This window comes from Watersipora subatra, chromosome 7 (assembly GCF_963576615.1).
Source record: "Watersipora subatra chromosome 7, tzWatSuba1.1, whole genome shotgun sequence".
NCBI lineage: Eukaryota > Metazoa > Bryozoa > Gymnolaemata > Cheilostomatida > Watersiporidae > Watersipora > Watersipora subatra.
Window position 1 is genome coordinate 37623744 of NC_088714.1, and position 16096 is coordinate 37639839.

Consider the following 16096-nt stretch of genomic DNA (forward strand, 5'->3'; position numbering starts at 1 on the left):
TTAGTTATCTGTACCTCTATTGCCTTTGCCATAGACGGCCACCACAAACTGTTTCTAGCCCTTGCTTGGCATTTAGTAATGCCTAAATGTCCCTTGTGTATATCTTCAAGAACCTGACTTCTCTGGGATAGGGGAACCACCAATCTCATGCCTAGCATCAGCAGTCCCTTGTTCATAGTAAGTAGTCCTCGCCTTTCAAAGTACGGCCTCAGGATTGTGTCCATGGATGAAAGGTAAACAGGCCAACCCTGTTCAACATAATGAATAACCTGTCTCAAAGTTTCATCTTCCCTTTGTTCCATTTTGAATTTCTCCAATCTGTCGCAGCTTCCATTCCAATGCACACTCTCTCGTACGTAGCTCTCAATCACTTCTACTCGTACTATATCACTCTGTTCTGGTTCTCTAGTGTTATATCGTGATAGTGCATCCGCTGCCTTGTTCAGTTCCACTCACATATTTTATGTCATAGTAGAATCTCTGTAGTCGCAATTTAAAGCCTTGAATTCTGGGAGGCAGCTTATCTAGAAACTGATTACCGAACAATGGAATGAGGGCTTTGTGATCTGTTTCAATCATTACATCTTTCATTCCTAAGACATAATGAGAAAATTTCTCCATTGCCCAGCACACTCTTAGCGCCTCCTTTTCTATTGCTGCATAACGTTGCTCAGTTTCACTAAGGGATCTACTAGCAGCCGCCACTAGCTTACGAGTGCCATCACCTTGAAGTTGACTCAGAGTAGCTCCTAGTCCTTGATTGCTGGCGTCTGTGGTCACAAATGTGGGCTTTTCTGTACTGTATGGAGCAAGGATGCTTGGTTTGCTGAACAGCTCTTTGACTTCTTGAAATGCACTCTCCTGCGCATAACCCCAGTGCCATTCAATACCTGTCTTCAGCAAAGCCCTCTTCTCAGCCAGCTTCTCTGAGAAGCGTGCATATTGATTTGCAAGACCAAGGAAACTTCTTACAGCCGTCACGAAAGTGGGTGTGGGAAAGTCTTGTATTCCTTGTATTCGCGGTCCAGCGCTTATACCCTCCTTGGAGATGATATACCCAAGAAACTTCACACTTTTTTGACCAAACTTACATTTTGATTTGTTCAGTGTCATACCCGCCGTCTTGATTGCGGCCAGGACCAGCTCCAAACTTTTGTCAAGTTTCTCTTCCGTTTCTCCAAATACACACACATTGTCCATATGAACTATCACTCCTTCAATCCCATTCAGCATTCTATTCATTTCTGCTGAAAATATTTCCAGGGCACTACAAAGGCCTTGGGGAAGTCTTTCATACATGTATCTTCCCTTATGAGTAAAAAAGTAGTCAACTTTTTTTACTCTTGACTGAGTGGTATCTGAAAAAATCCACTGTTAGCATCAATTTTTGAAAACTTTACACTATTTCCCAGACTAGCAAGACTGCTCTCCACAGTGGCCATTGGATGAATTTCCCTCATCACATATTTGTTGAGTTGGGTGAAGTCTGTACAAATTCTAACTTTGTCTTGGCCATTTTTTGGTACAACGACCATTGGTGCAACCCAGGGTGTTGCTTCAGTAATTGGCGTGATGACTCCATCCTTCACCATCTCATCTAATGCTTGCTCTGCTTGTTTCTTTAGCAGGAATGCTATTGGTCTAGGGACGTGTATGGCAAAAGGTATGGCATCTTCCTTTAGTGTGATGGAATGTTCACTCTTCACTTTTCCTAGACCCTTGAACAGCTGCTGTTCCACATTCACATCACTCACTTCACATCTGTCAACATCCACTGATATTAACTGTAGTGTTTCACAGGCTTTTCTGCTCAGCAATGGTGTCTGTTGATTCTCAACTACATATATATCTTCTTTTGTGGCAAATTTACCAGCTTTGATGCGGCATCTTATAACCCCTAAGCAATTTAACTGTGTTTTACCTGCCCCGTATAATCTTTTAGTTGAAGGCTCCAATCTCCCTTTGAAGTGATTTGGTCCACAAACACTTAGTGCAGCCCCAGTGTCCAATTTAGAGCTGGCTGTTTGCCCCTTCTTCAAGCTTGTGTCTACTTTGGCTGTAGATTGTCATGCTCCTGTGTTGATGGATTCCATTAGGTTTATTTCCCCTAAATAAACCTCCTGAACCTCAGTTTCATCTTCTTTTAGAGCATTTATTTCTGCTCTTTGCACTGTCTGGCAGTGGTTAAATTTATCACAGTTTCTGCATTTGTGACCCATAGCGGGGCACCTTACTTGCTTGCTATGATTCCTTCCACATCTGCCACAAAAGCCTCCACCAACTGTTTTTATTGCTGGTTTGCTTTTCCTTTCACTCCTTACTACCTCAATATTTCCATCCTTGATTTCTTGCTTTTCTTGCTGTGGGGTGGCAGTCACATTTTTTAACTTGACTGCCATTTCTTGCACTCGAATTGCCTTGACAACGTACTCTAAAGTGAGCTTCTCATCAGGCTCTCTCATTAGCTTATCACGAAGCTTCACATCATCTATTACAAAGAGTAGTTTATCTCTGATGAGTAAATCCCTCTGTGTTTCAAACTGACACCCTTCAGCTAGCCTCTTCAGCCTCATAAGATATACATCACATGACTAACCTGACTGAGTGCAGCCGTGGAATTGAAATCTATTCACTATAGTTCCGCACCTTGGGTTGCAATAATCTTGAAATTTCTTTAACACGTCATTCAACTTCCTCCCCTCTGTTCCTTCTATCTCATGAATCAGACCATTTTCATCAGGGTCAGTTGTAAATTCCAGCTGTGAATATACTTCCCTTACATCTTCACCTCCCACATGTCTGAACAAGGCAAGCTTCCTTTTTTCTGCAGCCTTGCTTGTTGCCACCAAATCTATGGCCAGCAAATAATCTTCAAATGATCTGGACCATTTTCTCCACTCTCCAGAGAGATCATCAGCCCTCAGATCTAAGCCATGTGGAGGCAAAACACTTTGCATGACACCCAGGAACAAGTTTAGACCACTGCCACCATGTTGTATTACACAGATGGAGAGGATGGCTTGGATTATAACGAGAGCGATATAAGATCGTTTTTCTTTAATTTTGTATTTAACCAAAAAACGCATGGTCATCCCCAGACATGAATATAATGTGCTCGTTAAATGCAAGAGTTCTCTACTCTTAATGAAAACATACACATGAGAAGATAACTCGCACTTGTACTAATAGCATTACAACAAAAGCTACCTATCATCAGCCTTTTCCTCACCGCACAAAGCTGTATATCACTTATCATCAGCCTTTTCCTCACCGCACAAAGCTATTTATCATCTATCATCAGCCTTTTCCTCACCGCACAAAGCTATATATCACCTATCATCATCCTTTTCCTCACCGCATAAAGCTACCTATCATCTATCATCAGCCTTTTCTTCACCGCACAAAGCTATCTATCATCTATCATCAGCCTTTTTCTCACCGCTCAAAGCTATTTATTATCCGCCTTTTCTTCACCGCACAAAGCTATCTATCATCAGTCTTTTCCTCACTGCACAAAGCTACCTTTCATCTATCATCAGCTTTTTCTTCACCGCACAAAGCTATATATCACCTATCATCAGCTTTTTCCTCACCGCACAAAGCTACCTATTATCTATCATCAGCCTTTTTCTCACTGCACAAAGCTATATATCACCTATCATCAGCCTTTTTCTCACCGCACAAAGCTATCATCAGCCTTTTCCTCATCGCACAAAGCTATATATCACTTATCATCAGCCTTTTCCTCATCGCATAAAGCTATCTATCATCAGCCTTTTCCTCACCGCACCAAGCTATCTATCATTTATCATCAGCCTTTTTCTCACCGCTCAAAGCTATCTATCATCAGCTTTTTCCTCACTGCACAAAGCTATATATCACCTATCATCAGCCTTTTCCTCCCCGCACAAAGCTATCTATCATCTATCATCAGCCTTTTCCTCACCGCACAAAGCTATCTATCATCTATCATCAGCCTTTTCCTCACCGCACAAAGCTCTTTATCATCCATCATCAGCCTTTTCCTCACCGCACAAAGCTACCTATCATCTATCATCAGCCTTTTCCTCACCGTACAAAGCTATATATCACCTATCATCAGCCTTTTCCTCCCCGCACAAAGCTATCTATCATCAGCCTTTTCCTCACCGCACAAAACTATCTGTCATCTATCATCAGCCTTTTCCTCACCGCACAAAGCTCTTTATCATCTATCATCAGCCTTTTCCTCACTGCACCTTTTAAAAACTGCACCTTTTACCGTCACACAATTTACTTCGGAATCCATCATAACATTTTCATAAAATTGTAACAAATATACAGTACTAAAAAAAGTTAGTTATAGTATCAAACTTTTGCAAGCAAAAAACTCAAGGAATTGTGAAGATTTGGGCACTGGAACATTTTGGTTTTTTGCACCATTATTATACTGCTTACAATAAAACAATAAAAAGTTGCTGATGTTTTTTACCAAGTGAGCAGTAAATGCTTATATTGGTGTCTTAACGTCACATCTAGCTATTGACTAGTTAGTAATATAGCTATAGTTAGTTATTTAGCTATATTTAGTTATTTAGCTATAGTTAGTTGTATAGCTATAGTTAGTTGTATAGCTATAGTTAGTTGTATAGCTATAGTTAGTTTTATAGCTATAGTTAGTTATATAGCTATAGTTAGTTGTATAGCTATAGTTAGTTGTATAGCTATAGTTTGTTGTATAGCTATAGTTTGTTGTATAGCCATAGTTAGTTGTATAGCTCTAGTTAGTTATATAGCTCTAGTTGGTTAGCTCTGTTATGTTTCTGTATATTGTTGAGCGATTACTCGTTGTCTCACAGAGTTGCGAGGGGCATTGCGGAGTGCTGACCTTACTGAATATGACAGGCTTATCGAAAGTGAGTCGACCTGTGTTGGATCTCTTCCGACATCAGCACAGTTTAGTTCTGCAGCAAGCATGTATGACTGTCCCTTGGATACTCAGTCATCTTCTGTGTCAAAGGTAGAAAATCTACAAATGTTGGTCTTGAACTTTTGGAATAGCAAAAGGAAAATTCTGCGTAAAAGATTTTTTTTTTGAAAGAGTATGTAGTTGTGCAGTGGATTGTTGGTATTGTCAATTGTAGGCAACTTGGTAACTTGGCATCTTGGCATTCATAGCTCATCAAGTACTTGTTAGGTAATAGTGCAAAGAACAAGCCTGTATCATTAACATTTCTAGTTACAAGGTGTGAAATCAATAATTTTTTTATTATTGCTAAATTCGGTAGGGAAAAGGCTCAGTTGTACTTCATCCCTGTCCACGAAACTTGTACTTTACATACTTGTATACTTATTATCTTATATATACTTGTATATTTATCAACTTATATATACTTGTATATTTATCAACTTATATATACTTGTATATTTATCAACTTATATATACTTGTATATTTATCAACTTATATATACTTGTATACTTATTAACTTATATATACTTGTATACTTATTAACTTATATATACTTGTATACTTATTATCTTATATATACTTGTATACTTATTAACTTATATATACTTGTATATTTATCAACTTATATATACTTGTATATTTATTAACTTATATATACTTGTATACTTATTATCTTATATATACTTGTATACTTATACACTTGCATACTTTTATACTTGCATACTTTTATATCAATGTCTTTTTTAACCCTAATTTTAAAGATTGCTGGATTCAAGTTTTCACTAAACAAGTGAAAATCTATTGTTTCTAACGTATTCTGTATCTTTAAATCTTATATTTTTACTACTTCATTTGTGTTTGATTTGTTAGAAAATAAATATTTGAACCTCTATTGAAGTGTGATTTTTATCATTAAAAGTTCAAAACGAACATTACAAGTTACGGTACTGAATTAGGCTCGTGCAGTTTACTCTTTGCAAAAATGATATTTCCCATACTGTATGTCAGTGTGAAATGGTATTTCCCATACTGTCTGTCAGTGTGAAATGATATTTCCCATACTGTATGTCATGTGAAATGATATTTCTCATAACGTCTGTCAGTGTGAAATAATATTTCCCATACTGTATATCAGTGTGAAATAATATTTCCCATACTGTATGTCAGTGTGAAATGGTATTTCCCATACTGTCAGTCAGTGTGAAATGGTATTTCCCATACTGTATGTCAGTATGAAATCCCCTTATTGAGATTTTATAAAAGTGCATTATCTACTTAGCGCTTTCACATTAGACTATTTAACTCTAGAAATATCATCATAATGCAAAAATTAAATGTTTCGTTCTATTTTTGGCATTAGGAATCTACATGCGGTATATATTCCAACTATTTTGACCATGTTTGTCGGTTTTCTGTTATATTTCGCCCCATATTTAGATGGAAAAAACACTAATATTATTACTCATCTACTACATACACTATCTATCACCATGTTTGTGTAGTATTATTACTCATCTACTACATCCACTATCTATCACCATGTTTGTGTAATATTATTACTCATCTACTACATACACTATCTATCACCATGTTTGTGTAATATTATTACTCATCTACTACATACACTATCTATCACCATGTTTGTCTAATATTATTACTCATCTACTACATCCACTATCTATCACCATGTTTATGTAATATTATTACTCATCTACCACATCCACTATCTATCACCATGTTTGTCTAATATTATTACTCATCTACCACATCCACTATCTATCACCATGTTTGTGTAATATTATTACTCATCTACCACATCCACTATCTATCACCATGTTTGTGTAGTATTATTACTCATCTACTACATCCACTATCTATCACCATGTTTGTGTAATATTATTACTCATCTACTACATACACTATCTATCACCATGTTTGTGTAGTATTATTACTCATCTACTACATACACTATCTATCACCATGTTTGTGTAATATTATTACTCATCTACTACATCCACTATCTATCACCATGTTTGTGTAATATTATTACTCATCTACCACATCCACTATCTATCACCATGTTTGTGTAGTATTATTACTCATCTACCACATACACTATCTATCACCATGTTTGTGTAATATTATTACTCATCTACTACATCCACTATCTATCACCATGTTTGTGTAATATTATTACTCATCTACCACATCCACTATCTATCACCATGTTTGTGTAATATTATTGCTCATCTACCACATCCACTATCTATCACCATGTTTGTGTAGTATTATTACTCATCTACTACATACACTATCTATCACCATGTTTGTGTAATATTATTACTCATCTACTACATCCACTATCTATCACCATGTTTGTGTAGTATTATTACTCATCTACTACATCCACTATCTATCACCATGTTTGTGTAGTATTATTACTCATCTACTACATACATTATCTATCACCATGTTTGTGTAATATTATTACTCATCTACTACATACACTATCTATCACCATGTTTGTGTAGTATTATTACTCATCTACCACATCCACTATCTATCACCATGTTTGTGTAGTATTATTACTCATCTACTACATCCACTATCTATCACCATGTTTGTGTAGTATTATTACTCATCTACCACATCCACTATCTATCACCATGTTTGTGTAGTATTATTACTCATCTACTACATCCACTATCTATCACCATGTTTGTGTAATATTATTACTCATCTACTACATACACTATCTATCACCATGTTTGTGTAGTATTATTACTCATCTACTACATACACTATCTATCACCATGTTTGTGTAATATTATTACTCATCTACTACATCCACTATCTATCACCATGTTTGTGTAGTATTATTACTCATCTACTACATACACTATCTATCACCATGTTTGTGTAATATTATTACTCATCTACTACATACACTATCTATCACCATGTTTGTGTAGTATTATTACTCATCTACCACATCCACTATCTATCACCATGTTTGTGTAGTATTATTACTCATCTACTACATCCACTATCTATCACCATGTTTGTGTAGTATTATTACTCATCTACTACATCCACTATCTATCACCATGTTTGTGTAGTATTATTACTCATCTACTACATACACTATCTATCACCATGTTTGTGTAGTATTATTACTCATCTACCACATCCACTATCTATCACCATGTTTGTGTAGTATTATTACTCATCTACTACATCCACTATCTATCACCATGTTTGTGTAGTATTATTACTCATCTACTACATCCACTATCTATCACCATGTTTGTGTAATATTATTACTCATCTACTACATACACTATCTATCACCATGTTTGTGTAATATTATTACTCATCTACTACATCCACTATCTATCACCATGTTTGTGTAATATTATTACTCATCTACTACATACACTATCTATCACCATGTTTGTCTAATATTATTACTCATCTACCACATCCACTATCTATCACCATGTTTGTGTAGTATTATTACTCATCTACTACATACACTATCTATCACCATGTTTGTGTAATATTATTACTCATCTACTACATACACTATTTATCACCATGTTTGTGTAATATTATTACTCATCTACTACATACACTATCTATCACCATGTTTGTGTAGTATTATTACTCATCTACTACATACACTATTTATCACCATGTTTGTGTAGTATTATTACTCATCTACTACATCCACTATCTATCACCATGTTTGTGTAATATTATTACTCATCTACTACATACACTATCTATCACCATGTTTGTGTAGTATTATTACTCATCTACTACATACACTATCTATCACCATGTTTGTGTAATATTATTACTCATCTACTACATCCACTATCTATCACCATGTTTGTGTAGTATTATTACTCATCTACTACATCCACTATCTATCACCATGTTTGTGTAATATTATTACTCATCTACTACATACACTATCTATCACCATGTTTGTGTAGTATTATTACTCATCTACTACATACACTATCTATCACCATGTTTGTGTAATATTATTACTCATCTACTACATCCACTATCTATCACCATGTTTGTGTAATATTATTACTCATCTACTACATCCACTATCTATCACCATGTTTGTGTAATATTATTACTCATCTACTACACACACTATCTATCACCATGTTTGTCTAATATTATTACTCATCTACCACATACACTATCTATCACCATGTTTGTGTAATATTATTACTCATCTACCACATCCACTATCTATCACCATGTTTGTGTAGTATTATTACTCATCTACCACATCCACTATCTATCACCATGTTTGTGTAGTATTATTACTCATCTACCACATACACTATCTATCACCATGTTTGTGTAATATTATTACTCATCTACTACATCCACTATCTATCACCATGTTTGTGTAGTATTATTACTCATCTACCACATACACTATCTATCACCATGTTTGTGTAATATTATTACTCATCTACTACATCCACTATCTATCACCATGTTTGTGTAATATTATTACTCATCTACTACATACACTATCTATCACCATGTTTGTGTAATATTATTACTCATCTACCACATCCACTATCTATCACCATGTTTGTGTAATATTTTTACTCATCTACCACATCCACTATCTATCACCATGTTTGTGTAGTATTATTACTCATCTACTACATACACTATCTATCACCATGTTTGTGTAATATTATTACTCATCTACTACATCCACTATCTATCACCATGTTTGTGTAATATTATTACTCATCTACTACATACACTATCTATCACCATGTTTGTGTAATATTATTACTCATCTACCACATCCACTATCTATCACCATGTTTGTGTAATATTTTTACTCATCTACCACATCCACTATCTATCACCATGTTTGTGTAGTATTATTACTCATCTACTACATACACTATCTATCACCATGTTTGTGTAATATTATTACTCATCTACTACATCCACTATCTATCACCATGTTTGTGTAATATTATTACTCATCTACTACATACACTATCTATCACCATGTTTGTCTAATATTTTTACTCATCTACCACATCCACTATCTATCACCATGTTTGTGTAGTATTATTACTCATCTACTACATACACTATCTATCACCATGTTTGTGTAGTATTATTACTCATCTACTACATCCACTATCTATCACCATGTTTGTGTAATATTATTACTCATCTACTACATCCACTATCTATCACCATGTTTGTGTAGTATTATTACTCATCTACCACATCCACTATCTATCACCATGTTTGTGTAATATTATTACTCATCTACTACATCCACTATCTATCACCATGTTTGTGTAATATTATTACTCATCTACTACATCCACTATCTATCACCATGTTTGTGTAGTATTATTACTCATCTACTACATACACTATCTATCACCATGTTTGTGTAATATTATTACTCATCTACTACATCCACTATCTATCACCATGTTTGTGTAGTATTATTACTCATCTACTACATCCACTATCTATCACCATGTTTGTGTAATATTATTACTCATCTACCACATCCACTATCTATCACCATGTTTGTGTAGTATTATTACTCATCTACTACATACACTATCTATCACCGAGTTTGTGTAATATTATTACTCATCTACTACATCCACTATCTATCACCATGTTTGTGTAGTATTATTACTCATCTACTACATCCACTATCTATCACCATGTTTGTGTAATATTATTACTCATCTACCACATCCACTATCTATCACCATGTTTGTGTAATATTATTACTCATCTACTACATCCACTATCTATCACCATGTTTGTGTAGTATTATTACTCATCTACTACATACACTATTTATCACCATGTTTGTGTAGTATTATTACTCATCTACTACATACACTATCTATCACCATGTTTGTGTAATATTATTACTCATCTACTACATACACTATCTATCACCATGTTTGTCTAATATTATTACTCATCTACCACATCCACTATCTATCACCATGTTTGTGTAGTATTATTACTCATCTACTACATACGCTATCTATCACCATGTTTTTGTAATATTATTACTCATCTACCACATCCACTATCTATCACCATGTTTGTGTAGTATTATTACTCATCTACTACATACACTATTTATCACCATGTTTGTGTAGTATTATTACTCATCTACTACATACACTATCTATCACCATGTTTGTGTAGTATTATTACTCATCTACTACATCCACTATCTATCACCATGTTTGTGTAATATTATTACTCATCTACTACATACACTATCTATCACCATGTTTGTGTAATATTATTACTCATCTACTACATCCACTATCTATCACCATGTTTGTCTAATATTATTACTCATCTACCACATCCACTATCTATCACCATGTTTGTGTAGTATTATTACTCATCTACCACATCCACTATCTATCACCATGTTTGTGTAGTATTATTACTCATCTACTACATCCACTATCTATCACCATGTTTGTGTAATATTATTACTCATCTACTACATACACTATCTATCACCATGTTTGTGTAGTATTATTACTCATCTACTACATACACTATCTATCACCATGTTTGTGTAATATTATTACTCATCTACTACATCCACTATCTATCACCATGTTTGTGTAGTATTATTACTCATCTACTACATACACTATCTATCACCATGTTTGTGTAATATTATTACTCATCTACTACATACACTATCTATCACCATGTTTGTGTAGTATTATTACTCATCTACCACATCCACTATCTATCACCATGTTTGTGTAGTATTATTACTCATCTACTACATCCACTATCTATCACCATGTTTGTGTAGTATTATTACTCATCTACTACATCCACTATCTATCACCATGTTTGTGTAGTATTATTACTCATCTACTACATACACTATCTATCACCATGTTTGTGTAGTATTATTACTCATCTACCACATCCACTATCTATCACCGTGTTTGTGTAATATTATTACTCATCTACTACATACACTATCTATCACCATGTTTGTGTAGTATTATTACTCATCTACCACATCCACTATCTATCACCATGTTTGTGTAGTATTATTACTCATCTACTACATCCACTATCTATCACCATGTTTGTGTAGTATTATTACTCATCTACTACATCCACTATCTATCACCATGTTTGTGTAGTATTATTACTCATCTACTACATACACTATCTATCACCATGTTTGTGTAGTATTATTACTCATCTACTACATCCACTATCTATCACCATGTTTGTGTAATATTATTACTCATCTACTACATACACTATCTATCACCATGTTTGTGTAATATTATTACTCATCTACTACATCCACTATCTATCACCATGTTTGTCTAATATTATTACTCATCTACCACATCCACTATCTATCACCATGTTTGTGTAGTATTATTACTCATCTACCACATCCACTATCTATCACCATGTTTGTGTAGTATTATTACTCATCTACTACATCCACTATCTATCACCATGTTTGTGTAATATTATTACTCATCTACTACATACACTATCTATCACCATGTTTGTGTAGTATTATTACTCATCTACTACATACACTATCTATCACCATGTTTGTGTAATATTATTACTCATCTACTACATCCACTATCTATCACCATGTTTGTGTAGTATTATTACTCATCTACTACATACACTATCTATCACCATGTTTGTGTAATATTATTACTCATCTACTACATACACTATCTATCACCATGTTTGTGTAGTATTATTACTCATCTACCACATCCACTATCTATCACCATGTTTGTGTAGTATTATTACTCATCTACTACATCCACTATCTATCACCATGTTTGTGTAGTATTATTACTCATCTACTACATCCACTATCTATCACCATGTTTGTGTAGTATTATTACTCATCTACCACATCCACTATCTATCACCATGTTTGTGTAGTATTATTACTCATCTACTACATCCACTATCTATCACCATGTTTGTGTAGTATTATTACTCATCTACTACATACACTATCTATCACCATGTTTGTGTAGTATTATTACTCATCTACTACATCCACTATCTATCACCATGTTTGTGTAATATTATTACTCATCTACTACATACACTATCTATCACCATGTTTGTGTAGTATTATTACTCATCTACTACATCCACTATCTATCACCATGTTTGTGTAATATTATTACTCATCTACTACATCCACTATCTATCACCATGTTTGTGTAATATTATTACTCATCTACTACATACACTATCTATCACCATGTTTGTGTAATATTATTACTCATCTACTACATCCACTATCTATCACCATGTTTGTGTAATATTATTACTCATCTACTACATACACTATCTATCACCATGTTTGTCTAATATTATTACTCATCTACCACATCCACTATCTATCACCATGTTTGTGTAGTATTATTACTCATCTACTACATACACTATCTATCACCATGTTTGTGTAATATTATTACTCATCTACTACATACACTATTTATCACCATGTTTGTGTAGTATTATTACTCATCTACTACATCCACTATCTATCACCATGTTTGTGTAATATTATTACTCATCTACTACATACACTATCTATCACCATGTTTGTGTAGTATTATTACTCATCTACTACATACACTATTTATCACCATGTTTGTGTAGTATTATTACTCATCTACTACATCCACTATCTATCACCATGTTTGTGTAATATTATTACTCATCTACTACATACACTATCTATCACCATGTTTGTGTAGTATTATTACTCATCTACTACATACACTATCTATCACCATGTTTGTGTAATATTATTACTCATCTACTACATCCACTATCTATCACCATGTTTGTGTAGTATTATTACTCATCTACTACATCCACTATCTATCACCATGTTTGTGTAATATTATTACTCATCTACTACATACACTATCTATCACCATGTTTGTGTAGTATTATTACTCATCTACTACATACACTATCTATCACCATGTTTGTGTAATATTATTACTCATCTACTACATCCACTATCTATCACCATGTTTGTGTAATATTATTACTCATCTACTACATCCACTATCTATCACCATGTTTGTGTAATATTATTACTCATCTACTACACACACTATCTATCACCATGTTTGTCTAATATTATTACTCATCTACCACATACACTATCTATCACCATGTTTGTGTAATATTATTACTCATCTACCACATCCACTATCTATCACCATGTTTGTGTAGTATTATTACTCATCTACCACATCCACTATCTATCACCATGTTTGTGTAGTATTATTACTCATCTACCACATACACTATCTATCACCATGTTTGTGTAATATTATTACTCATCTACTACATCCACTATCTATCACCATGTTTGTGTAGTATTATTACTCATCTACCACATACACTATCTATCACCATGTTTGTGTAATATTATTACTCATCTACTACATCCACTATCTATCACCATGTTTGTGTAATATTATTACTCATCTACTACATACACTATCTATCACCATGTTTGTGTAATATTATTACTCATCTACCACATCCACTATCTATCACCATGTTTGTGTAATATTTTTACTCATCTACCACATCCACTATCTATCACCATGTTTGTGTAGTATTATTACTCATCTACTACATACACTATCTATCACCATGTTTGTGTAATATTATTACTCATCTACTACATCCACTATCTATCACCATGTTTGTGTAATATTATTACTCATCTACTACATACACTATCTATCACCATGTTTGTGTAATATTATTACTCATCTACCACATCCACTATCTATCACCATGTTTGTGTAATATTTTTACTCATCTACCACATCCACTATCTATCACCATGTTTGTGTAGTATTATTACTCATCTACTACATACACTATCTATCACCATGTTTGTGTAATATTATTACTCATCTACTACATCCACTATCTATCACCATGTTTGTGTAATATTATTACTCATCTACTACATACACTATCTATCACCATGTTTGTCTAATATTTTTACTCATCTACCACATCCACTATCTATCACCATGTTTGTGTAGTATTATTACTCATCTACTACATACACTATCTATCACCATGTTTGTGTAGTATTATTACTCATCTACTACATCCACTATCTATCACCATGTTTGTGTAATATTATTACTCATCTACTACATCCACTATCTATCACCATGTTTGTGTAGTATTATTACTCATCTACCACATCCACTATCTATCACCATGTTTGTGTAATATTATTACTCATCTACTACATCCACTATCTATCACCATGTTTGTGTAATATTATTACTCATCTACTACATCCACTATCTATCACCATGTTTGTGTAGTATTATTACTCATCTACTACATACACTATCTATCACCATGTTTGTGTAATATTATTACTCATCTACTACATCCACTATCTATCACCATGTTTGTGTAGTATTATTACTCATCTACTACATCCACTATCTATCACCATGTTTGTGTAATATTATTACTCATCTACCACATCCACTATCTATCACCATGTTTGTGTAGTATTATTACTCATCTACTACATACACTATCTATCACCGAGTTTGTGTAATATTATTACTCATCTACTACATCCACTATCTATCACCATGTTTGTGTAGTATTATTACTCATCTACTACATCCACTATCTATCACCATGTTTGTGTAATATTATTACTCATCTACCACATCCACTATCTATCACCATGTTTGTGTAATATTATTACTCATCTACTACATCCACTATCTATCACCATGTTTGTGTAGTATTATTACTCATCTACTACATACACTATTTATCACCATGTTTGTGTAGTATTATTACTCATCTACTACATACACTATCTATCACCATGTTTGTGTAATATTATTACTCATCTACTACATACACTATCTATCACCATGTTTGTCTAATATTATTACTCATCTACCACATCCACTATCTATCACCATGTTTGTGTAGTATTATTACTCATCTACTACATACGCTATCTATCACCATGT

The 16096-nt window shown here is 33.9% G+C and overlaps 1 protein-coding gene across 2 annotated transcripts in view; it reads left to right on the forward strand.

Moving 5' to 3' along the window:
- Nucleotides 1–16096, forward strand: part of LOC137399562 (regulator of telomere elongation helicase 1 homolog) — a 146541-nt gene that overhangs the window by 120982 nt on the left and 9463 nt on the right. For both annotated transcript variants that reach the window (XM_068085740.1, XM_068085739.1), the window contains exon 25: nucleotides 4839–4999. In XM_068085740.1, the coding sequence (XP_067941841.1) occupies nucleotides 4839–4999 (161 nt within the window). The remainder of the gene's footprint in view (nucleotides 1–4838; nucleotides 5000–16096) is intronic.